This window comes from Arachis stenosperma, chromosome 10 (genome assembly GCF_014773155.1).
Source record: "Arachis stenosperma cultivar V10309 chromosome 10, arast.V10309.gnm1.PFL2, whole genome shotgun sequence".
Taxonomy (NCBI): Eukaryota; Viridiplantae; Streptophyta; class Magnoliopsida; order Fabales; family Fabaceae; genus Arachis; species Arachis stenosperma.
This window is the reverse complement of record NC_080386.1, coordinates 4,841,101-4,867,305: the sequence shown is the minus strand read 5'-3', so window position 1 is coordinate 4,867,305 and position 26,205 is coordinate 4,841,101. Positions and strand designations below refer to the sequence as shown.

Below are 26,205 nucleotides of genomic sequence, written 5' to 3'. Positions count from 1 at the left end.
TGTGTGAAATCAGATACTATCGAAGTTGGATTCAATTTAAAAAATGAATAAAAAATGATTTATTAAAGAAGGGTCTAGTTTACTTTTCGTTTTAAGAGAATAAAAATAAAAATTGGTTGGTCGTCTATAAAAAGAATGAAGAAAGAAGAGTGTAACACGTTAAGGCGCACACGAACAACAGAACAAAAAGGGTGTATCACCATTCTTAGTTCTCATTAATCTCTCTTCATTATTTCCCAAACTATGTCTCACAGTTTCACCAATCCCTTGTTCTTATTCTTGGCAATGGATTATATGTTCATTTTTGGAAGTGTCATAGCTTCTAGTTTGGTGCTTGTGCTTTTTCTGTACGGTTCTGCATCAAACAAGAGAAAATCCAGTGTTCCAAGTGCAACAACACATGCACAAAGTATAAAGACTTTAGAAAATGGTACATGGACTCCACCAGAAGTCTCAGAAGGATGTGATGACATCATCATTGTAGGTGCTGGTGTTGCTGGTGCAGCCCTTGCTTTCACTCTTGGAAAGGTAGTACAGATGCTTCTTTCCTAGTTTCCTCTATTTAGAATTCTATTTTATGGTGGTTTCTTTGAGTTCTAGTCTCTAAATAAGTCTTAACTCATATATAAGATCTTATACTATGGTCTAACTAAATTGACATAAATAATGTTAGCTTATAAGACTGTTCTGAATGAAACTATGCAAGTTGAATATGGATAAAATGCAGAAAATGTAGTTATAGGCAGCAAAGAATTGTATATTCTAGAGAGAATAGTGTTTTGTATATATCCATTTTCTGTTTTTGTTTCTATGGCTTGGAGCTCCAATGGTTCTTTTTCATGAAGAGAAGCATAGATATATGTTTTAGAATTTAATTTTGATACACTGTCAATGTAAAGTAGTTTTATACGTTCTAAAGGGATGAATGAACAAGACAGGATTGTGGATTTTGTCTCAGGATGGAAGACGAGTTCATGTTATCGAAAGGGACTTGAATGAACAAGACAGGATTGTGGGTGAATTGCTTCAACCTGGGGGCTATCTTAAGCTGATTGAGTTAGGACTTGAGGGTAAGCAAGAAATATTCAATCTTGAATTCCTGATGGATGACAAGGTTTTTTGTGACAAATTATTGAAGAATTTCAATCTTAGGTATGAACAGATTCCCCCTGACTCTGCTCATCAAATTCAAGGCTCTTAATAGAATGAATGTTATGAGTTGTTGCAGATTGTGTGGATGAAATTGATGCGCAACAAGTCTTTGGCTATGCCCTTTACAAAGATGGGAAAAATACCAAGCTCTCTTATCCTTTGGAAAAGTTTAGTTCTGATATTTCTGGTAAAAGCTTTCACAATGGCCGTTTCATCCAAAGAATGCGAGCGAAGGCTTCTTCTCTTCCCAAGTATAATTTTCTCACCAAGTTCACAATTTGATTCTTGAATAAATAGCTATACATGAAGACATGAAGTTCATATGATCTTGCTTATGTTTTGCAGTGTAAAGTTAGAACAAGGAACTGTCACATCTCTATTAGAAGAAAATGGAATTGTTAAAGGAGTTCACTACAAAACTAAGAGTGGAGAAGAGCTTACAGCAAAGGCTCCTCTCACCATAGTTTGTGATGGTTGTTTTTCCAACTTAAGGCGTTCTCTTTGCAATCCTAAGGTATGAATTCTATCACATATTGTAGAATAGAATAATGGTTCATAGTTCAAAGTTATTCAAGATATTTTTTAACTTTTTTCAGGTTGATCTACCATCTTATTTTGTTGGTCTAATCCTGGAGAATTGTAATCTTCCATATGCAAACCATGGACATGTTATCTTAGGTGATCCTTCACCAATCTTGTTTTATCCAATCAGCAGCACTGAAATTCGGTGTTTGGTGGATGTGCCTGGCCAAAAACTACCTTCTCTTGGCAATGGCGACATGGCACGTTATCTGAAAACAGTGGTGGCTCCTCAGGTAGAAACCTGAACCATTCTGAGATTTGATACTTTTGTAAATAATGAACATTCTTGAATGTGGACTAGTATGTATGAATGTTTCATTAGGTGCCTTCAGAGCTGCATGATTCCTTTATAGCAACAGTGGAAAAAGGGAACATAAGAAGCATGCCAAATAGAAGCATGCCTGCATCTCCATATCCAACACCTGGTGCTCTTCTAATGGGCGACGCATTCAACATGCGTCACCCTTTAACAGGAGGGGGAATGACTGTGGCTTTGTCTGACATTGTTCTGTTAAGAGATCTTCTTAGGCCTTTGCGCGATCTCCATGATTCTACTGCTCTTTGCAACTATCTTGAATCATTCTACACTCTACGTAAGGTATAATAAGTTTAGCATTGTCGAAACTGCTTCGCTCAAAAGCTTAAGCTAATAGAAAGAGACGCATGAATAGATATATTTCTAATACACTTTTCATGCAAGAGCTTCTCTTTTTAATCATAAAAGTTCTGATATCATGTCATGAAACGGGAATTGTTTATATCTCTAATAAGGATATTATAGATTAATACAGTATCTAGATATATCTCGGGTTGATTTTATGTTGAATGTGTTTGCATTGCAGCCAGTGGCATCAACCATAAACACATTGGCAGGTGCATTGTACAAGGTGTTCTGCGCATCACCTGATCCGGCTAGGAAGGAAATGAGGCAAGCATGTTTTGATTATTTGAGCCTTGGAGGTGTGTTCTCTCAGGGACCAATAGCTCTACTCTCTGGTCTCAATCCTCGCCCATTAAGCTTGGTTCTCCATTTCTTTGCTGTCGCTATATATGGCGTTGGCCGCTTGCTCGTGCCATTTCCTTCACCAACACGCATGTGGATGGGAGCTAGATTGATCTCTGTGAGTTCTTTTTTTTTTTTGCACATTTTTTTTGTAAGCTTGGCATAATTGGTGAAATATTAAGCTGCATTTTTTTTTTCGAAATTGGGAAGAACTGACACTGAATATTGTGTTTAGTAATCAGAGACCAAATTTTTTTCAGTCATGGAATACAAAATTTCAGTTTATCCAGTATCTCTAAAAAGTGGAAACACAGGAACTGATATTTCTAAAAACAGAGACTAAAATTTTAATAACATTTCTTACAAAAAATACTATCATTTAATTTTTCAATTCCAAATCTACTTTTCAGTCTCCATATTTATTTTCAACCAGACATGATACTGAGACATAACTCAATCTTAGATATTTACATCAAACACAATACATTTAATCTTAGTTTCCTTCCAAACGCAACCTTAATAATGTTTGTTTATCATTTGTGATTTGCTCTGCAACAAGCTCAAAAATATTTTGCTGATATTTCAGGGAGCATCAGGTATAATCTTCCCTATTATCAAGGCTGAAGGAGTTAGACAAATGTTCTTCCCAGTAACTGTGCCAGCATACTACAGAACTCCCCCTGTTAATTTGCAGAACTAAATGATACTTGCATTATGTTTGTTCCATTGTCTTGTGACAATGACAGATAAAGAATAACAGAATATAAGTCAGTGTCCAACTTGTTTGCAAGTGTAATTAGTATCTTGCCAAAAATAAATAAGACATTGATTTTGTGCAATTTGTATCATAAAATTTGAAGAAGTCATTTTGAATATGGGACAAAACAAAGTTCCCAAACACAAATCTTGTAAGAATTAATTGGTCTGTACTCTGTATACAGTATGATTTATTGACCTCTATGCATATCAGTGAATACAAGAGGCAATAGTGATGAGGGTAGTGCTGAAACTTTGAAATATGTAGTTGTAGATTTGTAGTGTGTTAAATGAACCGGTCCTACATTGAAATGGCCATAAAATGTAGAACATGATAATGAGTAATGATGATTCTTATATTCTAAAAGCGGAAAGACTTTTGACTTTTGACTTTGTGCAAAACATAGTAATTTAACTTGCATCTGAATACGGAAATATAAAATTGTGTTTGACAGATAAAATATTATGTTAAAAGACAGTGAATTAGTATATTTTGTATCTATCTTAATAAAAAAGACAAAAAAATATTAACAAAAAATATAACTTATTTTTTTTATTATTTTTATTAATTTTTTATAATTATATTTTTTATTATTATATTATTTTTCTCACATTTTTTAAATAAAAAAATAAAAAATAAAAAATAAAAATAAATTAAATTTTTATAATTTATTTTAATTTATTATCAAATAAAATATAAAAATATTAATTTTTATATTTTTATTTTTAATATTTTATTTTATTTTGTTTTCAGAAACAAATGTAACCTTATATACTTATCACTTGCTTAGGCTTATAGCTACTATGTAAAATTTAATATTTCTCAGTTGAGGGGGGTTACTTGAGTTTAGGCAGATTGGTTGTAACTCACATTTATCCGTGGTTCTTTAAAAATTCTTTTATAGTTTTGGGAAAATGTTTGTAGGGTCATCCATAATTGCAAATGTAGTTATATATACCATCAATACAATTAAGCTTATTTGCTGGCATACTTCATTGCCTTGGAACAAAAAGTGATATGTTATTATATGTACATTCTAAAACAAAAAAGTTTGATGTAAACATGTTAACTTCACCTTCCCCGTCCCTACTTTCCATAATTCTGGCTTGTTAGGTTCCAATCACATGCTAGTATTCTATACAAGAGGTGAAATAATATTTGTGTCACACTTTTTCTATAATTTATGGTATAAACGATATTTTTTGTTTTTTTTATTAATTAATTTTAATATTAAAAGCAAAAAGATATAGAGAGAAGTGAATTGTGCATATAGTATTTTTCATACAAAAATATAAAAATTAATCACTAAGTTAATTACTATCTATTTATTTATATATATTTTTAATATATATTTTATATTTCAAAATATATTTTATATAATAACAGATTAGTAATTTATATAGTCACAAAAAAAGATTAGTAATTTATATTTTTTTATTGATATAGTGCATAATTTGAAAGAGCAATCATTCTCCTTTTATGTTTTTCCCCCAAAATTAATAATGGATTTGGTGGTCAATTATGGTGGGAATGCTATATGAAAAATGCAGCTGATAATTATTATTCTTTCTTTTTTAAATGATTATATTTGTGTTTAATATAATTGATGAAATAATCTATCATATTATTATTATTAAACAAAAATTAAAAATTAAAATAAACATCTTAAACTTTTGAAGTAGACTTGTTGATTATTTGAGTGTCATGAAATTGATAAAAAAATATTTTTACTGAAAAGATATTTTTTATTTTTTATCGTATTTAGTAAATTTTTCATAATAAAAATAAAAATACTAGTAAAAATAAAAAAAGAATTTTTTCAAAAGTTACAATTTATATTTTTTTAAAAAAATTTAAAAAAAATGATATTTTTTACTTAATAAATAAATAAATAATACTTTTATATTATTATATTTAAACATAATTAATAAATAAAAAAATAATTTTAATAAAATATTAAAATATAAAATTATTTTTACTTTTTATAAAATCTTTTAAAAAAATAACTAAAAAAATATTTTTTTTTCTTAAAAATCCATCCGAACAAACCCCTTGAAGGAAAACAAGAAGTTTAAAATTATAGGAGACTCCATGGTTTTAAAGACCAGATTAAGTAAGTATTAATCTCAACGAAAAAATGTGGAAATACAAAATGGCAAGAACCTCTGCCGATCAAGGATATAAATCCAAAATTTATAGTAATCATGCAATGTAATTTGTAATTATCACAAAGTGCAAAGTTACCGAATAAGTGAAATTTGAATTAAATAATAGTTGTGGATCATAGCTGTTGCAACTTGCACTTTACTACTACTATCATACACACACATCCGTCAGAATCTCTCACACACTCGGAAAGTAAGTGCGCATAAATCTAACTGAGGAAAAAAAATACTATATCAGAAAACGAATATTAAAAAAAAAAAGAAAAATAAAAAGGGAAAAAAAACATACTAGATGCCATTGCGTCTATATCCAAATCCAAGTCTATAGATTTCACCGCTTTCTGACTCTGAGTCACACACTTCTCAGATCTGATCTCAGTGCTCAGTTCTCACTATACAGAGATCTAATCTTTCTTCATTTTGTTATCAGCCTCAGGTAACCATTCCTCACTTCCCGCAATTCTTCAATCTTTCCATTTTCCAGGCATACCCGCTTTGCTTCCTTTAATGATTCTGAACTCTTATGCGCTAAAGCTTACATTTTTAGTATTAAGTTTTGTAATTTATTGTTTCTTTGCTTCCTTCAAAGCTATAGTCATTTTCTGAATGGATTTGTATGAACTTCGTGTTCGATTAGAACTTAAACCCTTTCTGGGGTGATCTTTTTTCAAGTATTTTTTGAAGTTGTGAAATAGACATTTTTATTAAGCTTAGCGTAACTGTGCCCTGTTTCTGAGCCCTTTTCATCATTATTAGAGGTTGTTAGAATCTATCATTGATGTCGGTTGTTATATAATCTCATAGAGAAGTAACTATGGTTAGCAATTACAACTTGCCAAGCTAATTTCTTTAATGAAAAGTGATATAGGGAAGAAAATTGGATTTTTCTATATGGAAGTATAATGGGATTGTTAGGTGACTTTTGCTGTGTGTAACTTAGGTTGTTAGCACTGCAAAATATAGTTGATAGTGACTCTGGATTCTGGAAAACATGTCTTAGAATATAAAACTAGAAGTATCTTATTTACCTTTTGTGGAAATACCAGAATTGAACATGTCCTTAAAACTTCTGATAGGTTTGAAGGCTCACTGCTATTATCATGTCAAGGAGGCTGGTAAATCCTTCGCGTCGGTTAGCTGATGCTGGAAGTATACCATTTGTGGCCTCTATTCAGTCCAAATCTCGCAACTCTCCAGTGCTATCTATCGGCCTTGTTGTTGTGGTAAACTTTTATTTGAATTGTGATTTTCATTACAAAGATGCTAAGGTACCATTATATTTATGTGCAATATGTTTGTTTGCCTATTAGATGTGCACTTTTTTAGCACCAAAAAATCCTACATTCGTAAACAATGTTCTCCTTGATCTCCTCCTTTTGCAACTCATTAGTCATTATTGGTTTTCTCAATTTACTATATTTGTCGCTTTCAACACATTGCATATCTAATAGGTGGTATTTGATTATTTGCAAATTTACAGGGTGCAATCCTTCTGATCGGTTATTGTTATAGCAATTCAGGTTTGTAACTTTGTCAATTGGCAATGTAGCATAGAATCTGTAAGTACAACCCTAGTTGTCAAAGATAAAAGGATTTTGGAATTGTTACTTTCTAAAAGCAATGCACAAGTTATGTTGGCATTGGAAGAAGATGGTCCTTGATTTGCATCAATCATTTAGAACCTGTATTATCCTGCCATGATCATTATGTCACTCTGAAGTGGTCAAATTTGGTCAAATAAAACCATTACAAAGACAAATATATAGAAAGAAGGGAAAAAATAGCAAAATCGGTGAATGAACTGACAATGAAAATAATGTCATGAATTTGTCTATGCTTCAAAATTCTAGTGGTACTGATTGTTGCTCCAATGCATTTGTCACATGCAGGGAGTAGCAGTGATATCAAGGATGTAAGTAAACTTGAAGGTAAATATCTAAACTATCATTTTTTTAATTTTATTTTAAATATTAAGCTTCCTAAGCACTTTCCTTATAGGACAGCATGTGCATTATTCATGTAAAGCTGAAGTACTGAGTTATTCTGTTTTTCTAATTTCCTCCAGATAGGCTCTAAAGACTGTTATTGTTTTTTAAAGCATGTGTGCAAAAATAGATACTAAAATTTTGGGGAGCTCGTCTGATATTCTGATTTTTCCCTTATGCTTGTTTCATAATGATTCTTGTCAATATACTTCAAGTGTGCTGAATTTGAGTGCCATGGCAACATAAATTTTCTTTTGTCTCTCAGTGCAATAATTTAGACATAAAGAATCAGTTTTATATTTTTCATGTTCTTTCTAAAATTTGCTAGAGACAGATATTTTTATAATATAGATGGTGACTAGGTGTATCATACTTATCCATGCTTAATTGATGATAATGTATGTGAATCTGAATGTTGGACATTGTTTATAACTGTCTCGGTATTTTAAGTAGTACAATTTCATTAGTATGTAATTTAGAACTGCCTTTTTCAGATTTTGGGTCCTGTAGCATTTCTAGTGTGCATATGCAGGTGGAGGCTCCTGCACAGCAGAAGTTCTACAAACATTGCCCCTGTTGAAGAAAGCATACGGAGACAGTATGCACAAGGTTTTGCATGTCGGCCCTGAATCTTGTTCCATGGTATCCAGTCTATATCAAGAAGAGGATACCGAGGCTTGGGGAATTGAACCATATGAATTAGATGATGTCAGTTCGAAGTGCAAGAGTCTTGTACGCAAGGGCATTGTGCGTGTAGCTGACTTGAAGTTTCCTCTCCCTTACCGTGCAAAGTCATTTTCTCTTGTAATTGTATCAGATGCATTGGACTACTTATCTCCAAGATACCTGAACAGAACCGTGCCAGAGTTGGTGAGGGTATCTGCTGATGGAGTTGTTATCTTCGCAGGTAGATCCCCTTATGTTAAGCAGCTTGTTTGATGGCATAACTGTATACAAAAAGTTATGCAGGTTATGTTTGGTTCACTTTTCGCTTTCTTTGTCCTGACATGTCATCTTTGTTTCAGGTTATCCGGGTCAGCAGAGAGCTAGAGGTGGAGAAGTGGCCAAATTTGGGCGTCCAGTAAGTCACTAGTATTTATTGAATTTGATATCTTTTTGGGATTTTGGCATATTTGGATAAGGGAATGATTTCTCTTGGAAAGAAGAAAGGGAAGTAGCATAGATTGAAACCATGATAGTTTGATAGGCAGAAGGAGAGAAGATGACTTAGATTCAACTGATTGTATTGCCAAATATCAAGTTGAGTTAGTTTTTTTATCAAGCTTGCTTTCGTGAATTTTCTTTATATTAATCAATAAAGACGTAATAATTTTAGTACAAACGTAAGCAAATGTAGGTCCAAATTTGGAAATTACATACTGATGAAATTGTTCAAAGAAAAACTAAGTAGACTGCATATTTCTGTCCAAATTTCACTTGAACTTAGTTATGCTTCTAATTAAGCTTCTCCTTGTTGGGGACTTGATGTTCTTGTTTTTATGAAGGCGAAACTGCGCAGCTCATCGTGGTGGATTAGGTTTTTTGTTCAGACAAGCTTGGAAGAGAATGAAACTGCTGGCAAGAAGTTTGAGCAGGCTTCAACCAAGAAAGGATACAAGCCAGGTTGCCAAGTATTTCACCTCAAATCATACGCTTGAATTTTTCAGCTTCCTTGTTTTGAACTCTTCATCACTTATTATTGGTTTAGAAAGCATGCTGATATATATAGGCACCTTGAGCACCCGAAGGGTAAAAGTTCCACATATATATATTTTGATGGAAATTATAGTATTATTTGATTTGATATTCCAAATTACTATAATGATGAGACATTGATACATTAATTATTTATTTTCTTGGTAATCCCATTTGTAAACTATTTAATTCGTCTTGATGGTGTTTTATTATTTAGAAGAATCGCCAATATAATTTCACAATTGACACTCATGTTTCATGACTACTACAAGTAATCTCTAGTTTATTTGAATATTATTATATCATCAAAGAGCAACATCCCTTTGTTGCTTATAAGGCAGGTTTTTTTTATTTATTTTTATTTTTAATAGCAGAGAGCTGCACAAACAGGAATTAGGATAACTGATAATCGTTAAATGTTTTGATGTATTCGATCAAATATGTGTTAATATCCTAATTATTATCTTATGAGTAATCATTAATATTTAACGTGTTCGACTAAATATGTGTTAATATCTTAATTATTATCTTGTCAGTTATTATTAATTAATAAAAAAAAGATCTTTTAAAATAACAATGTTAGTAAAATAATAAATAAAGTTTCAATCATTTTGGAATTTGTAATATTTATTATTTGTAAGTTTTATTATTTTAATTTGATAGTGATTAATGGTGTATTTTTTTCTTCAAGGTAACAATATAATTTTAGAGGAGTCAGATTTAATTAATAGTATCTCAATTATATATGCCAGAATATGTAAGATGTATAATAAATTTGATTATGTTACGTGTATACTAAAATTAACTACTAAAGTTCGTCACTAATATAAAATATATATTGAAATACAAATATATTAGTAATTGCTTTTAATGGTTAATTTTGGTTTAAAAATAATGTTTTTTTGTAATAAATTACACGCATGCTTGCTCATGTACATTGAATTTACAATCATACTTGTTCCTAAATTCAAGTTGAATGGTTCATGTAAGAAAAGAGGCTTTTGGGAATTAGTGATACATAGCGGTTCTGAATTGTTTGGATGGGAATTGAATTGAAGGTGCTTTCAAGATTCAATTAGAATATATAATATTCGAATACCCTTCCCAGTTCCCACAATCCCACCCATGATGTTACAGCTGGACAAAGCATGGCTCCATAAGCACAAACATCTCGTGCCATATGAATTCTTTCGTCTTACTAAAACTTAAGAAAGGTCTTAAAAGGCATTATGGGTTTTGTATATACTGTTAGGTAACATTTAAAAATATTTGGATGATTGTATGTGTAATAATGCACAACATTTATGAATTGTACAATCCTTGATCAATCACGTGTGCCCACAACAGCCATGCATAATTTTTTTTCTTCTTAAAAAACAAATTATTGAACCACACTTGAGTATATACTTTATAAATTATAATATAGTTTAGAGTAAAGAACAAATAGGTTCTTGACCTTTTTTTGTGTGAATATTTTAGTCCTCAAAGATTAAAAAAATACATTCATGTTCCTGACCTTTCCAAAACGCGGACAAATTTATCCTTCCGTTGAATTCACTCCGTTAGATCCAACGGAAAATTCTGATGTGGCAAACGTAGAGCTGGTCTGGCCGTTACGAGATGACACGTGGCTTTCAGCTTTTGAAAATAGGACAAATTAGTCCCCACGCACTAAAACGACACCATTTCACCACCTCACCCAATCTTTCAAATTGTTGAGCCCTAATCCTTCGACTCCATAGAAACGGTGAAGTGGGTGTAGTGGATGAAGAAGAAAGGGAAGACTTTGTTTTACCCAAGTAGCTTCTTCTTGCTTATGAGTTCTTGCTCCTCCAATCTTGGCATAGCTAGCTTCTTTTTGCTCATCCTCCTCGTCTTCCTCTCCTGCTTCTTCTACCTCGATTACAGAGGCTTACGTTCTTGGGGAACTACGCTGCTTCTTCTTCTTCTTCCGCTGCTCCTCCACTAGTTCAGTTTCTCTCTAAAAAAGGCGATCAATGCAATGTTTATGATGGTAACTAGATTTGGGATGAATCCTACCCTTTCTACCACTCTGCCAATTGCTCCTTCCTTGATCAAGATTTTTGATGCTTTGAGAATGGAAGACCTAATTTCGAAAGGCGAAATTTTGTTGATAAAAAGTATACATCATAGAGGACTAGCTAATGTAAAATTTTCACGCAAGAGGAGTTGTTTTTGTTTCTCATCCAATTTGGGTTTTTTCTTTACATTGCAGGTTCTGTTTGTGTGCTTTTTTTTAACCGCAGCTGGTTATGCTTCTATGGCTATAATCGGATACCTCATATTTGGTCCAAACGTTCAATCACAAGTAACATTGAACCTGCCAATAGACAAATTAAGCTCAAGAGTAGCAATATACACAACATTGGTCAATCCAATATCGAAGTATGCTTTGATGACAACACCTATCACCAATGCTTTGAAAAATTTGCTTCCAAGAAAGTACAAGAATAGATTCACCAAAATTTTGGTCAACACTATGATAGTAACCAGCACTGTCATTATTGCATTGACAGTGCCTTTATTTAGGGAACTAATGTCTCTGGTTGGAGCATTTCTAAGTGTCACAGTTTCTATTCTTCTTTCATGCTCATGCTACTTGAAGATTTTAGGAAAATACAGAATTTTGGGGTCTAAAACAATAGCCATAGTGGCTATAATTGTAGCAGTTGTGGTAATTGGAATAGTTGTGGTAATTGAAATAGCTGGAATATATACCTCACTCATGGATAACATAAATGTATTAAGTATTTAGAAAACATTACATTCTAATCACATGAACTTGATACAAATTCAAAGAAACCATGCCATTTTTTTTACTTTCTTGAATCATTCTTCTACAATACAAATTCCCTCCCTCTTATATCAGGATATCCAACACTAGCATATAGAAAAAATAAAAATAAACATTAATGACGTATTTCTTGACACGGATTCAACTTCAATTATAGATAGAAATTATTTCATGCTTATGAAACACAAAAGTTTATTACCTGCCTATCAAACCTGTCAGGTCTAAGCAATGTAGAATTAAGAATCTTAGGTCTATTGGTGACATCAATGACAATAACACCAGTATTTTCAGTGAATCCGTCCATTTCAGTGAGTAATTGATTCACTGTTTTTTCTCTTTCATCATTCCCTCCACCAATGCCAGTACCTCTCTGCCTCCCTACAGCATCTAATTCATCAATGAACACCAAACACGACGAATTCACTTTTTCCTTGTTGAACAAGTCCCTCACCCTTGAAGCACCTACACCAACAAACATCTCAATGAACTCTGAACCTGATAGAAAAAAGAATGGAACACCAGCACTTGGGTGAGACGCCATCTTTGCCATCCTTTCCGTTAGGATGCGAGCTCGAGCCGAACTGACCTCCACTTCTTCTCCAGCTTGATGATACTCCTTCAGATGCCATGGAAGAAAGAATTTTCTTTCTTCCTTCACTCCCCACAACACCCACTTTGCCGTTTCTGTGCAAACGAGGGATTAGGGCAGAAGAATTTAAAAGATTGGGGGAGGTAACAAAACGGCATTGTTTTACTCTTTGGGGACTTATATGTCCTGTTTCGAAAAGCTCCTGCCACATGGGCTCCGTAACGGCCAGGTCAACGCCACCTCTACCAGGTCAGACTTTTTCGTCCAGCCCAAACGCCTGAATTCAACGAAAGGGTTGAAATGTCCACATTTTTCAGGAGTGAGGGACTTGAATGTATTTTTCCTTCCTTGAGGACGAAAATGTCCGCGACAAAAAGGTAAGGGACCTATTTGTCCTTTACTCTATAGTTTAATTATTTTGTAAGTTTCTATAATTTTATCAAATTTTTAATTAGGTTTCTATATTTTTTCTTTTCAATTAGGTTTTTATACGTTAATTTTTTTTTAAAATTTAGTCCTTTGATAACGTTAAACATCAAACAAACGTTATTGAATTGTGAAATTATTTGTATACCCCTATTTTCCATTTATAATAAATTCATATTTCTCTTAGATTTCTCTACTTTCCAATTTTTCTCTTCTAACACACATTGCAGCTCGATTTCTTTTTATCGATGGTACAAAGTTCAATCCAACAGTTTTGATAGTTAAAGAAAAGAGAATACTAATAAAAAGAATTTTTCTACACCTAATGGAACTTCACCTACAGCATAAGGAAAATATGATAGAACTACAACATGGGACAAAATGAAAAAGCCATTTTCAATAACTACATAATATTTGGAGTGCAAATCAATACAATTTAAACAGTACTACCATATTTCAATATTAAAAAATTTAATACCAATAATATATCACAAAAAATAATAGGCTTTGTAATCCAATATAACATTAGAGAAATTAAAAATTTCGCAAACCATGAACTCAAATGGCTTATCAAATTCCAGTTTATTTCTTACTTCAGACATAATAATGTTCTCAAATTAGAACCAGCTAAATTTCAAATCTGCAACTTCATCAGAGACTAATATACTCAAACATTTAGTGATCAGACTCAAATATCTTTAAGAAATTAATTTTCCACCTACAATCAATTAAATTGGAGGTAAGGGAGGGACGGAGGCGCGATGCAGCGATGCAAGCACTCACCAGGAAGACGTTGGTGGCGATTTTTCTCATCCCACCGCCTGCTGCGACGCAAGGAGCGACACATGGCTCACGAGCACGTCAGCGAGGTCAAGCTTTCCTTCTTGAATCGCTTTGGCGCACACCATAAGTGCCTGACGAGACGCATGCTTGTGTCTTTGACCACCACACAAGGGCACGTGAAATCTGAGTGTGGCTCCACTTGAGATTTTACAATTTTGGTAACCGCTCTAAAGCCCTTGTCATTGGCTGAGGTTTTTTTATGAGAATGTTGAACTGTAAAGGCCAGGTCCTCAAGGATTTGCGTAAATAGCAATGAAGCGAGGCGCGGCAATGGGTCCACTGATGGTGGACGAGCAAAGCACCCGTCGACGACAGAGAGAAATGACGACCACCAAGCGACGGACGATGATTACGCCACGGACGATGACACCACAATGCGACAAAGGAGAAACGCGGCTAGATGGAAACTTTGGAGAAGAACTTAGGGCCAGCTAAGATTTTTTGACTTTGAGACAAAATGTCAAGGATTCTTTTGGTATTTTAAAAATATGAAAGTGTCTTCAATTAGTTATTCTAATCCAGTTATGAGAATGTTCTTTTTTTCTAATAGAATATTATGTTACTTCAAACATTTTTATTAGAGATTAAATTAAAAAAAAATTAGTGTATAAAGATAAAATAAAAAAAAGGTTTAATTATTCTGCAGGTCCCTATAATTTTACCGAATTTTCAATTAGGTCTCTATACTTTTTTTCTTTTCAATTGGGTCCCTATACCTTACTTTTTTTTTTCAATTAAATCCCTACCGTCAGTGTAACGTTTGAGATAACAGAATATTCCTAAAAAAAAAGAATATTCTTGACAATTAACTGTAGAGACTTGATAAAGTCATCTGAATTTTTCTCTAATACCCAAACAACCCCTCACATTTCATTCCTAAGAAAAAAAAAAGAAACCCTAAGTTTCTCCTTTCCTTCTCCGTCTCTTGCCTCCGTCGACGGCGTGGGTGTCTGCGATCGAGTGCAACCGTTTGTCCACGGCGTGTGTGTCTCCATCTCCTGCCTCCGTCGCCTTCCCTGTTCGGAGGTCTTCTGCGCTATTTTCCCATCCAAGCCGTCGCCGTTCCTCGCCTGACGTCGCTGCGCCGCACCGCACCGCGCCGAGCCTCGCCGCGCCTGACCTCCCGTCTGGCCTCTCGTCGCCGCGCTGCGCCTCTCCTCGATTTCCCTGTACTCGATCTGTCACAAAACAGGTAACATATAACATTTGATTTTTTTTTTCAATTTTTAAAACTTGATGTAACATGTTTATGCTAATTTTAATTTTCAAAAAAATGGTATTGGTTGAGTGCCTATTTTTTTTGAATTGATTTCTGAATTGTTTTGATATAGTAATTTAGGATTTACATTATGAATATTTATGTAAAGAAATTTTGTTAATTGGTGAATTGACATATAAATTAATTTTTTTACTGAATTTGGGTTTGGTTAGTGATGCGAAAACTGTTGTAAATACTCTGAATAAGGAGATTAAGGATGATCCTTTTTATTTAGCCAGGAACCACCTTGGGTGGAAGCTGTATGAATGAAGTCTAAGGATAATGTGGCAAAGATGGAGGCTTAGATTGACTAGGTTGGATGCAGGGACTTGCAGCTGCAATGGCTTGATCCCATTGACTTGTTGCAGTTGAAGGGAATTTTAACTAGGTTGGAGTGTTCTTTCACTATGAGTGTCTTGCCAGGATCCATCCAAAGGAGGTGAAACTTGTGGATTTGATACACAAACAGAGAATTTCATGTGCCTTTGTGAGAATGGAAATTTCACTACTCATTGCAAAGGTATCTTACAACCTTAATAATATAATTCTGCCCTTTTAGTAAAGTAATGATCATGAATTGGATTTTGTATGTTATTTACAGATTATAATATTGCACAGCACAATACGAAGGCACATGTAATTGCAGGTTGTTACTGCTAATTGAAGTGGTGTATTGATTATTGTTTATAGCAAACTTTTTCAGGCGAATGGAAGCAGGGAGAATAGTAATGGAGCTGTTTGCTGATGTAACACCAAAAATAGCTGCTGGGATTGAAAAATCTGGGAAACCTTTGCACTACAAAGAATATTCGTTTCACCGAATTATTCCTCAGTTTATGTGTCAGGGTGGAGATTGAGAAAATGGAACTGCTAGATAGTCAATTTATGATTTTAAATTCATCGATGAGAATTTCAAGTTGAAGCATACAGGACCTGGTATGCTTTCTATGGCGAATTTAGGACCCCATACAAATGGTTCTCAAATTTTTTATATGTACTGCCAAGATTGAATGGCTTGATAGAAAGCATGTTGTGTCTGGAAAAGTTATTGATGGGTCCAGTGTGGTTAAGAAGATGGAAAAGGTTCCAATTGATCATCCACTGTAAAAGAAAAAGTTTGTTAAGATATGTGTGTGTGAGTCAGTTAAAATATTTGTGTAAATTCGTTAGAATTTGTTTCTAATTATTAGTCAGTTAACACTTCTTGAATGATAATATTCAAATTAATTCGATCATCTACTTTCTTCTTTTCCAGCCTCATAATCTGCTCTGTTTCTTAGATCACATAATCACAAGATTCATCTCTTTCACATTATAGCAACAGTAACTAGCATTAGATTTATTAGATTCGTAAACTCTTACTCATTATAGTGCTTTAGTTTAGGTTTCATCAAAAGTGCTGACTATCAATCTATAATCTATATAGTATTGGGATTTTGGATTATATATAAACTAAGTCTCTAAAATTTAATTTCTTAATAAATATACTATTTAATGCCCTAAACTTTGTTGACTATATATATATATATAAAGTTACACATAAGAGGTGTCCATTTTGGCCTTATGGATGAATCAATTGATCTTTGACTTTTTTAAATAAATGAATAACAAAATGCCTTACTTTTAGAAACGAGATTTAGAGTTAATAATTTTATTAGTCTTTAGAGTTATACTCACCTTAATTTGTGTAAGTGGTTTCTTTTTTTCAATTAACTGTGTAAGTGTAATTTTTAGAAAAAGTTACGTTAATACATTTTTTATCTTGTTGTATTGTATAAATTTTGATTTGTTATATTTTCGAGAATAATTTTGACAATTCATTTTATATATACTTATTACTATTATTTCTGTATCATTTTATCCAATCTTTTTTTTTGTATGTTCTTAAAATAAGATATTTTAAAAGTTAAAAAAAAGATATTTTTTGTATAATTTATATAAATAAATAAAAGAATGATAGTGACAAAATAAAAAGGGTTATAGGAATATCTTTTATGTTGTAGAATTATTGAATAGAGATTATAGGAATATCTTTCATTAAATATTTATAGTTTTATTGAATTTTCAATTAGGTTCCTATACTTTTTTTCTTTTCAATTGGGTCCCTAAGGGTATACAAGTAATTTCACAATTCACTAACATTTTTTTGACGTTTAACGTTAACAGGGACTAAATTGAAAAAAAAATGTATAGGGACCCAATTGAAAAGAAAAAAAATATAGGGATCTAATTGAAAATTCGGTGAAACTATAGAGACCTGCAGAATAATTAAACCTAAAAAAAATATAAAAATTTAATTAAAATTTCGATACAGAAACAGAATAATTAAACTATTGGTAATATATAAAATTTTCTTTTTCCGCTGGTTCCTCTCTCTCTCTATATAGTCTTTATCAATGTATTTTCTCTGGATCTCTCACAACGTCTCGTGAACTCTTGAAGTCAAACTTTGCGACGAAAGGCTACTCACCCGTTAATATCGTTAAACTGTTTGTGTCCCTTCAAGTCCACGACAAGCACTTTCTCTTTTCAACTCACATCATGCACATCACTAATTAGCAAAAGTTTTGCTAGTTTAATGTCATGGTTTCAATATATTAATGTGTTAACTTAAACAAAAGAAACATATACGTGAACTTGTTAAAACTTGTACACATTATGTTCTTATTTTATAATACAAGATATATAATTCACATGTCGTCCTTATTGTTTCACGGAAACTTTCATGTATGTCTGTTGCAAAAATGATCTTAACCAGGGTGCCGAAATTTGTGGCCAGGAGTCAACTCATGGAGAGAGGCACTCATGTGAATTATTGGGTCCCTCATCTCACACAATTGCTGGTAGGTTCATATCATTTGATAAATTAATTACATTCATATTATTGTTGTTAGGGTTATGTTAGGTAATTAATGACTTTTTTAAACAACATGAATAATGGGTCCTAAAATTAGTCCAACTCAAATAAAATGCACTACACTCACTATCTGCACACCTAGTAGTGAATTGAACATCCGATATATTTATTGTTCACATTAGAGGTGTAAGTTACCAAACCAGACCGAAAATTACCGCAAATCGAACCGAAAATTACAACAACCAATTTAAAAACCGAAAAAATCGATTTTTTTTTCTGACAAAATCGATCGGTCCGGCTCGATTTTCAGTTGGCTCGATAGAAACCGAACCGAACATATGCATCCATTTCAATGTTTTAACCATTTTATTAATCTTTAACCTAACAACAAAAATCCCCAACTCCTAACCATTTCAATGTTTTACTTTTATTATTTTAGTTTATTGGCTATTTTGAACCTCTAATTATTGTGATTCATATTTTTCTCATTAAAAATTAAAAACCGAAAAAACCGACTAAACCAAACCGCTGTTGGTTCGGTTCGGTTCGGTTTGATTATTGTAAAAGCAGCAAACTGAACGGTTGTGTGTTTGTAGGAACCGAACCGATAACACCCCTAGTTCACATTGTTTAATATTTTCATTGTTTACCTATACTTTTCATTGCTGTTATTAGTTAACTACATGCAAGTCGCCAAGTCAGGTTATAATTCGAGGTTCTGAAAATCGGACCGGCCCGGCCAGTTCAACCAGATTAACCGATCAGGTAGCCGGTCTGGTTCATCTACAAAACTGCCCTATAAAAAATAAAAAAAATTGGCCGAACCGGCGATTAACTGGTGAACTATTTGAACCGACCGAGTTTCAGCAAGTGTCGATTTTTCTCCAAGCCATGAAACGGCGTTGGTTTGGCGCTGGGTTAAAAAAAGGGAGAAAAAGACTGAAGCATCAATTTCTCTCACTTTCTCTTCGAAGAGTCACCTCCGAACCCTAACTTTTTCAGTCTCCTTTCAAACTTCAACCTTCCTTCAAACACCACTGTCACCTCCAACAAACGCCGGAGCGAAGCATCACCGTCGCGGATTGAGGCAGCTCTCGCGTATCGAAGCGTCACCGTCACCGAAGCGTTGGTGTTGTCTGGTCGTCGGCTTGGCGTTGGCACCGAACCGTCACCGTCACCGAAGCATTGGTCGTTGTCTGGCTCTGATCTTCTATGCTCTCGGCCTCTCCCACGGTGAGTACTCAATACTTCAATCTTTTTCTTCTTTCAAATAATTTAGTTTATTTGGTGACAAAATTGTATGAATTGGACAGATTTGAGTTCATGGCACTACACCAAATAAGGGTTTTCGTAACGATCAAAAACCGTTGTCGTAGATTGAAAAACCGTTCCTAAAACTTTAAGTAACGCTTTGGCAACGGTTTTTGACCTGTGGTATATGCGGCCGTTGCCAATGATCAAAGGCAACGGTTTTTTACCTAAGGCAACGGTAACAAAAAAACCGTTGCCAAAGTTAACGGTTTTAAAAGAAAAATTTAAACAACAGTTTTGAACCGTTACCAGATAAGCAACGATTTTAAACTGTTCTCTTTCATGATCCAACGGTTTAAAATCATAACTGAATAGGCAACGATTTTAAATTGTTGTAGTTTTATTATTCACAAAGCCAACGGTTTTAAAGCGTTACCGTTGGTGTCATTTTTTGGCACCGGTTTTAATACCATTGCCATTTTATAGTCTTCTAAGACAACGGTTTTAAAGCGTTACCATTAGTGTTGTTTTTGGCAACGGTTTTAATTTTAATTTTTTTTAATTATTTAATGTCAATAAATAATCTAAATTATTTGAATAAAGTCACTAAAGAATAATAATTGAACATTTCCATCAAATTTGACTTATAAAAATTGTTGTAAGATCTACAATCACATATTATTTGCTAATAAGAATAAAATGTGTACATTTTCTTAAATTTCTAAAAGAAACAAGACTAATATTCTCACTTGAACATATTCCCAAATAGCTTCATCTTTAATCCCCTTCCAGTTTGTGAAAATTAATGGACAAACATCTGAATTCCTTGCCACTATGCCCAATTTGCTCAAGTTGTTTACAGCTTCATCAGTAGGACCAATTTCCTCTCCTTCAATATTTAGAGTAATTTCTTCTCTATCTTCCAACTATCTTGCATGAATCTTCAACCATTGTGTAGGTTCTCATGTTTTCTTCACGGTTGTCTCTATACAAAGAGAATAATTAAAATTACCATAATATATTCAAAGAGACTTAAAACATTAATATTTTTAGCATTATATACCATCCATCTTATCGATTTATATATATTTAATTGAAAAAAAAATAGCTTCATCCATTTAGCCAGATGAATAAAATTCCATAATTTCACTATTGCTAATGATTTATTCCAGCTGCGTAGAGAGAGAGTTATTTATAGAAAAATTACAGCAATTACAACTCAATGACATAGAGAGAGAGAGTTATTTATAGCCTAGTGCACCAAGTAAAAGTCACAGACTCTCACAACTGCTATAAGAAAACTAACTATTTAACACTTGAGTCTTGATTTTCTTGTTCGGATTTTGCTATTTAACTTGAGTCTTGATTTTATTGAAAGCCTAGCTCAAATTAATCAATTCAAGTAAATTAATCGTGCTTATTAATGAAAATAACAAAAAGCCATGTCCTCACATACAACCATTTTCATCATCATGCTCACCGAACACTCTTTTTCAACCCCGCCCTGCCGCCCCCACCAATTAATAGATCAAATAAATTATTTATTAAAATATATCCCTATTATACAAAGAAGTCATCATATATAAATCTTTCACAACAGTAAATTTAAAGAGAAATGATGTTATAAAATGTTTTTAAGGAGACCAAAAATTTACCTTTTACAGTATTGTCTATGATCTCAGCCTCAGTTGAATTAACATATTTCTCTTCTATATTATCTCCTTCATTCTCATCCAATTATTCTTTACCTGTAGTGTAACTCAATTGTAGAAGATTTAAATTTTGGATTCATTGTGATTTAATATGATTTAAAAAAAATTCAAATAGTAAAGACTATGATAGAGAATATAAAAAAATAAATAAATACGTTAAAACTTATAATATAAATGCTAGAAGAAGCTATGAAAGTACTAGTTTTTGAAGAAGATAAAAAGTATATACCAAATCAATTTATGACTATTAAAGCCAAGACTTATTACGTACTCATCTTTTCATATATTCCTGAGTGTGGTATCTATATCCTTCTCGCAGTAAATAATCCAAAAGAAAAAAGATACCTTTGATTTCTCTGCAACACTCATCAAGAACTAAGAGTTAGTTATAGCATTTCCCAAGGCATCTCTTGCACACTGCTACCTCTGATATCAAGGTAACGCAAGCTTATCAAATCACATATGAATCTGGTAGTGTCTGCAATGGAGTGTTAGAAAGGTCAAGAAAACACAGATGAATCAGTTTTTCAATACTCTTATCCTATTCTGACCAAAATCAGAATAGCACTATACCAAATCAATATTAAAATCAAAATAAAATAAAAATAGCATTTCCAGAGAACCAATTTCCAAATCAAAATCAAACAGCATTATACTAAATATAACATTAATATTAAAATCAAAACAAAACTAGAACAATATTTTCAGAGGCTTAATTACCAAATCAAAATTATAACAGTATTATAACATATTAATATTAAAATCAAAACAAAATCAAAGCAGCATTGACAGAGAATCAGTTACATACTAAATCAATATTAAAATCAAAATAAAATCACAACAGCATTTCCAAATAATAATTTAGTGAACAAAAGCAACAGTAAAAGATTAGCAAATCCCACATTTCCATACTTTATTCCGCTCCCTAATCGCAACACCATAATCAGTTAATCACGTCTCATCTCATAATCCAAACTTTAATCACTATTCAAAGGACTGAAACAAACACAAAAGCAGAAACTCACACACCGCTTTTCTTTCTTCTTCTTAACTCCGACAAAAATGGCCAACAGCCAAACACGCCCTAACTAAACAAAAGAAAATCAGAAAAAGACCACTTACCACAGATGACAACCCACAATCAGCCAAGGTAGTGAAGCAGAAGCAGCGAAGTAGAAGCAGTGAAGCAGAATTAAATATAATACTAAGTTCTCCCTCACCTTCATAATGATTTTCTAGTGAACAAAAAAGTTAGCAAATTAAATATAATACTAAGCCTAATGCTAATAATGTTTACTAATAGAGAGAGGGGATGAGGAAAATAAAAGATAACTATTAGGATAAAATTTGTGGAAAGAAGACTAAATAAAACATCTAAACAATTCGGCTACCTGGTGTTTCTCAGAGCAGTACCGCACTTGTCTGCAACTACTGCAGAATTTATCTCCTTTCCATGTTCCACACCAATTGCAAAAAGCAGAAAAAGATTCCCATCTTTTAATAAGATGTGCCTAATCAATAGAAGTACTAATACACAATTCTTAATGTGAAAACAGGTCATATATTAGTCATATACAAAGCAAAAATAATAGTAGAAATAATATACAGTATAGCAACAATAAAAATACAATGTAAGAGCAGCTTGTTCAGGGTATCAAATTAAGTCTGACATTGAAATATAGCAAAAGCATAGTGCTACAAAATCAAAAAGATGGATTGCATGTACTCATGAACTCTATAACTCATGCATAACTCTAGAATGCTACTCCTCATAAGGAAATAGTCACCAGTTAAAATCCATCTCCATGTTTACAGTATCTTTAGGGTGGTGAAGTGTGATAATCCATCTCTATGTTTACAGGGAGTGTCATAAATCTTAATTTACATAAAAGTTGCATCACTCAATCACCTAGAATATTATCACTGAGAGAACCCATCATTTAAACTCAGAGAAGCAGTGACCAAAACAGGCAGCATTATACCAAATCAAAATTCAAATCAAAACAGAAACCAAATCAATTAAACTCCAACAACAGTGACCATGGTTGCAGCAAAATGGAGAATTCAAACTCAATGGAATCAAAAACAGAAATGAATTCAATGGAATTCAAAACAGAGATAGCTTACAATAAAAGAACGAGGCAGCAGCAACAGGAAAGGCAGCCCCCTTCTCTCCAGTCCGTGATTCCGGCGACCAGAGGCACGGCGGTACGGTGTGTTCTCCAGTGACAATTGACGGCGGCAGCGGCTCTTCTTTTGGTGGCGACAAGCATGAACGGCGGCTCCTCTCCACGGCCTCGGCGACGGACCTTCGACGGCGACAGTGGAGATCAGACGCGACGGAGCTGGCAGCACAGGCGGCGTCTTTTTTCTCCCCTACGAGCTTCCTTCCTCACGCATCTCTTCTCCCTCACGACAGCAATGACATCACGGCAGCGGCGGTGTGACGGGTTCAACGAAGGCACAGCCACGGTGACGCGACGGTGCGGCTTCGACGGTGTTCGGCTCCTCGGCGGCTTCAGATCTGACGGTGACGTGACCTCCTTCGGCGGCGTGAAGGCATGGCGGCGCGGAATAGAGCCTCCCTCCTTCCCTAGTTCTCACGTTTTCTTCTCTCTCTCTCTCTCTCTCTCTCTCTCTCTCTCTCTGGTGACGGCGGCGACGGCAACGACGGTTGAACCCTTGCTGACGCCGTCCTTTCCATCTCTTCCCTCTCTTCTTCTCTGTTTCTTCGCCTTTCTGATTCCCCCCTCCCTTCGAGCTCCCTTTTCTCTTGTTTCTTTTCTTTTCTTTAAGTTTATGTATGGTTAATTTGGAAATTAGGTTATAGAGTTAGGGTTAAGAAAAAAAAAAAGATAATATGAAGATTTTAATAAAATTATAAAGTAAAATATTTATTCAATGGATATATAATATTTATTCTAAAATTATTTTAATTTTATTTCTTTATATTAATATTTGTTATATATTTATAATAATAATATATAATATTTATTATAAATTTATTTTAATTTTATTTTTTAAAATAATATTTATTATTTATTTATAACAATAATTTTTGAGTATTTTTTAAATTTAGTATTTATAGAAAAATAGTTTATATTTATATGATTATCTGAAATTATTTTTATTGGTATTGTTTAATTTGTATAATTATTTAAATAATATTAAAAAATGGTTGTTTCATAAACAATTGTTGTAATGATTGTAAAACAGTTCTTTAAAATAGTCAAAGAGAACGGTTTTATTTTGTTACTATAGCGTAATGAAAAAATGAACTTCAACAGCAACACTGTAAAAACCGTTGTTTAAGACCATCTAATAGAACGGTTTTAAAGTGTAGCATTTCGGCAACGGTTTTAATGCGTTTCTTTTGTACAATTTTTTAAACAACAATAAAAAATCGTTGCTTAAACGCAAATCATGGTAACGGTTATAAAACCGTTCTTTAAAATAGTCAAAGAGAACAGTTTTAATTTGTTGCTGTAAATTGATGAAAAATTGAATTCAACAGTAACACTTTAAAAAACCGTTGTCTAAACCTATCTAAGAGAACGGTTTTAAGACGTTGCAAAATTTGGCGTTGCTAAAGGCCATATTTATTGTAGTGTGGGTTTTTGGTTTTTTCAATTAAATTTTTATTTAGTGAGTTTTTGTTAGATTAGGGCAGATTTAAGTTAACAACTTCAGATGTAGAGTTTTTTTTTTTTTAGTTTTTGTTCTGTTTTTTAATTTTTTTATTTTGTTAATTATTCTTGTTGAATTTTGTTGAATTTGAGTGTTGTTAATTATTCTTCTTCTGAGTTCTGGTTCTGAGTTTTGTTAATTATTCTTCTTTTAAGTTCTTGTTCTGTTTTTAATTTTTGTTAATTATTCTTTTAGGGAAAATTTGAGTTTTGTTAAATTCGGCTATATTAAGTTTTGTTGAATTCTGCTCTGTTGATTTTTGGTATATAAATTCAATTATGCTCTGTTAATTATGTTGAATATCGTATGAATTGTATGGATTGATATATTCGTCTGGCTTTTGGATTGCTGTCATTTTGAATTTAGATGGAACAACCACAAAATCATCAGCAACTACAACACAATTCTATACAAGAAATTCAGACAGGTTCCTCTCAAGAAAAATCTAACCCGGCTTGGGAATTATGACTTCTGATGAGTAGTATCTTTGTTTAGTTGAAGTATTGTTTGTTCAATGTTGTTTCTTTTGATTGCAAAACATTTTGTATTTGTCATTTATGTGCATTTTGATTTTTTTTAGTTATAAACTTTTATATTTGAAGTTGTTTATAACCTTTTAATGATAAATTATGAATAATTTATTTTGTGAAATTGTTAAATTTTGAATTTTATTAGTTTAAAAATTATTGAATTTAAATTTTTAAAATTATGTATTGAATTTTTTTATAATTTTACTCTATATTTAATTAAACAAATTCAACCACAGTTTAATCCCAGTTAAATTATTGAACTAATTACTTGACCAATTCAATGACCGGTTCAATTCTCGCAACCTTGGTTCTATAAATAATGAGAAGTATCATGATAACATGAATCTATCTATTGTTAGCATAATATGGTCATTATTGAATGTAATTACTTTATTTATAAAACTAAGAGATTTGTCAAACTATATAATTAATATCAAGTTTGGAAATTAGTTTATGAATTATTATTTTTATTTATTTTTTTGATCATACACACTCACCAAGACGCTAAAATATTTTTTTTATAATTATTATACTTTAATTCCACTCTTTACCATACTTACATGCATGAATATTTTGTTTGTTGTATCTGAATCTAATTAATGTTCCCTTTTTTTCCTCCCTCTATCCAAAGCCATTAACTAGTTAACTTTTTCCAGCCGATCGAGTTTTATATTCAATAGACCATAAGAAATTAGAAAATATTAAGTTGGTGGATTTCTCTATTGTTGTTACCACTTCCTTTTCAGTAGGGAATCTTGAAAAGTAGAACTATAAGGCCAGCCACTACAATCATATAATAATTAACAAAAAAAAAAATTGTTATGGCTTAATGCGCCCCATTCTCATTCTATAAATACCGAAGATTGACAACAAATTCTTCAGACACATCCAACAGAGA

General features: G+C 32.8%; 3 protein-coding genes across 3 annotated transcripts; 2 read left to right on the top strand and 1 right to left on the bottom strand.

The window, feature by feature from the left end:
• The first annotated feature begins 30 nt into the window (after window positions 1-30).
• LOC130956077 (squalene monooxygenase SE1-like) lies at window positions 31-3,881 on the top strand. Its single transcript, XM_057883102.1, has 8 exons — window positions 31-528; window positions 959-1,070; window positions 1,229-1,403; window positions 1,498-1,666; window positions 1,749-1,967; window positions 2,057-2,332; window positions 2,577-2,855; window positions 3,324-3,881. Exons 1-8 carry the CDS (start codon window positions 244-246, stop codon window positions 3,435-3,437), a joined length of 1,629 nt encoding a protein of 542 aa, XP_057739085.1. The 5' UTR covers window positions 31-243; the 3' UTR covers window positions 3,438-3,881.
• A 2,020-nt stretch (window positions 3,882-5,901) lies between these two features.
• LOC130954215 (probable pectin methylesterase CGR3) lies at window positions 5,902-9,534 on the top strand. The gene is made up of 7 exons (XM_057880943.1): window positions 5,902-6,095; window positions 6,736-6,882; window positions 7,140-7,179; window positions 7,549-7,587; window positions 8,177-8,551; window positions 8,670-8,725; window positions 9,150-9,534. The coding sequence occupies exons 2-7, from the start codon at window positions 6,760-6,762 to the stop codon at window positions 9,300-9,302; spliced, it is 786 nt and encodes a 261-aa protein (XP_057736926.1). The 5' UTR covers window positions 5,902-6,095; window positions 6,736-6,759; the 3' UTR covers window positions 9,303-9,534.
• Window positions 9,535-11,658: 2,124 nt separating this feature from the next.
• On the bottom strand, window positions 11,659-14,016 carry LOC130956631 (calmodulin-interacting protein 111-like). The gene is made up of 3 exons (XM_057883658.1): window positions 13,953-14,016; window positions 12,354-12,838; window positions 11,659-11,955 (listed from the first exon to the last, which is right to left on the bottom strand). Exons 1-3 carry the CDS (start codon window positions 14,014-14,016, stop codon window positions 11,659-11,661), a joined length of 846 nt encoding a protein of 281 aa, XP_057739641.1.
• Window positions 14,017-26,205: the final 12,189 nt, after the last annotated feature.

Bases quoted from the DNA above. Each gene is read 5' to 3' on its own strand.
- LOC130956077 (XM_057883102.1), top strand. From the start codon at position 244: ATGTCTCACAGTTTCACCAATCCCTTGTTCTTATTCTTGGCAATGGAT. The intron at 1,404-1,497 runs GTATAATTTTCT...TATGTTTTGCAG, and splicing joins AAGGCTTCTTCTCTTCCCAA to TGTAAAGTTAGAACAAGGAA. The intron at 1,968-2,056 runs GTAGAAACCTGA...ATGTTTCATTAG, and splicing joins AAACAGTGGTGGCTCCTCAG to GTGCCTTCAGAGCTGCATGA.
- LOC130954215 (XM_057880943.1), top strand. From the start codon at position 6,760: ATGTCAAGGAGGCTGGTAAATCCTTCGCGTCGGTTAGCTGATGCTGGA. The intron at 6,883-7,139 runs GTAAACTTTTAT...GCAAATTTACAG, and splicing joins CTATCGGCCTTGTTGTTGTG to GGTGCAATCCTTCTGATCGG. The intron at 7,588-8,176 runs GTAAATATCTAA...GTGCATATGCAG, and splicing joins GGATGTAAGTAAACTTGAAG to GTGGAGGCTCCTGCACAGCA.
- LOC130956631 (XM_057883658.1), bottom strand. From the start codon at position 14,016: ATGTGTCGCTCCTTGCGTCGCAGCAGGCGGTGGGATGAGAAAAATCGC. The intron at 12,839-13,952 runs GTGAGTGCTTGC...TCGTTTGCACAG, and splicing joins TCGCCACCAACGTCTTCCTG to AAACGGCAAAGTGGGTGTTG. The intron at 11,956-12,353 runs GTAATAAACTTT...ATCTTCAAGTAG, and splicing joins CTGACAGGTTTGATAGGCAG to CATGAGCATGAAAGAAGAAT.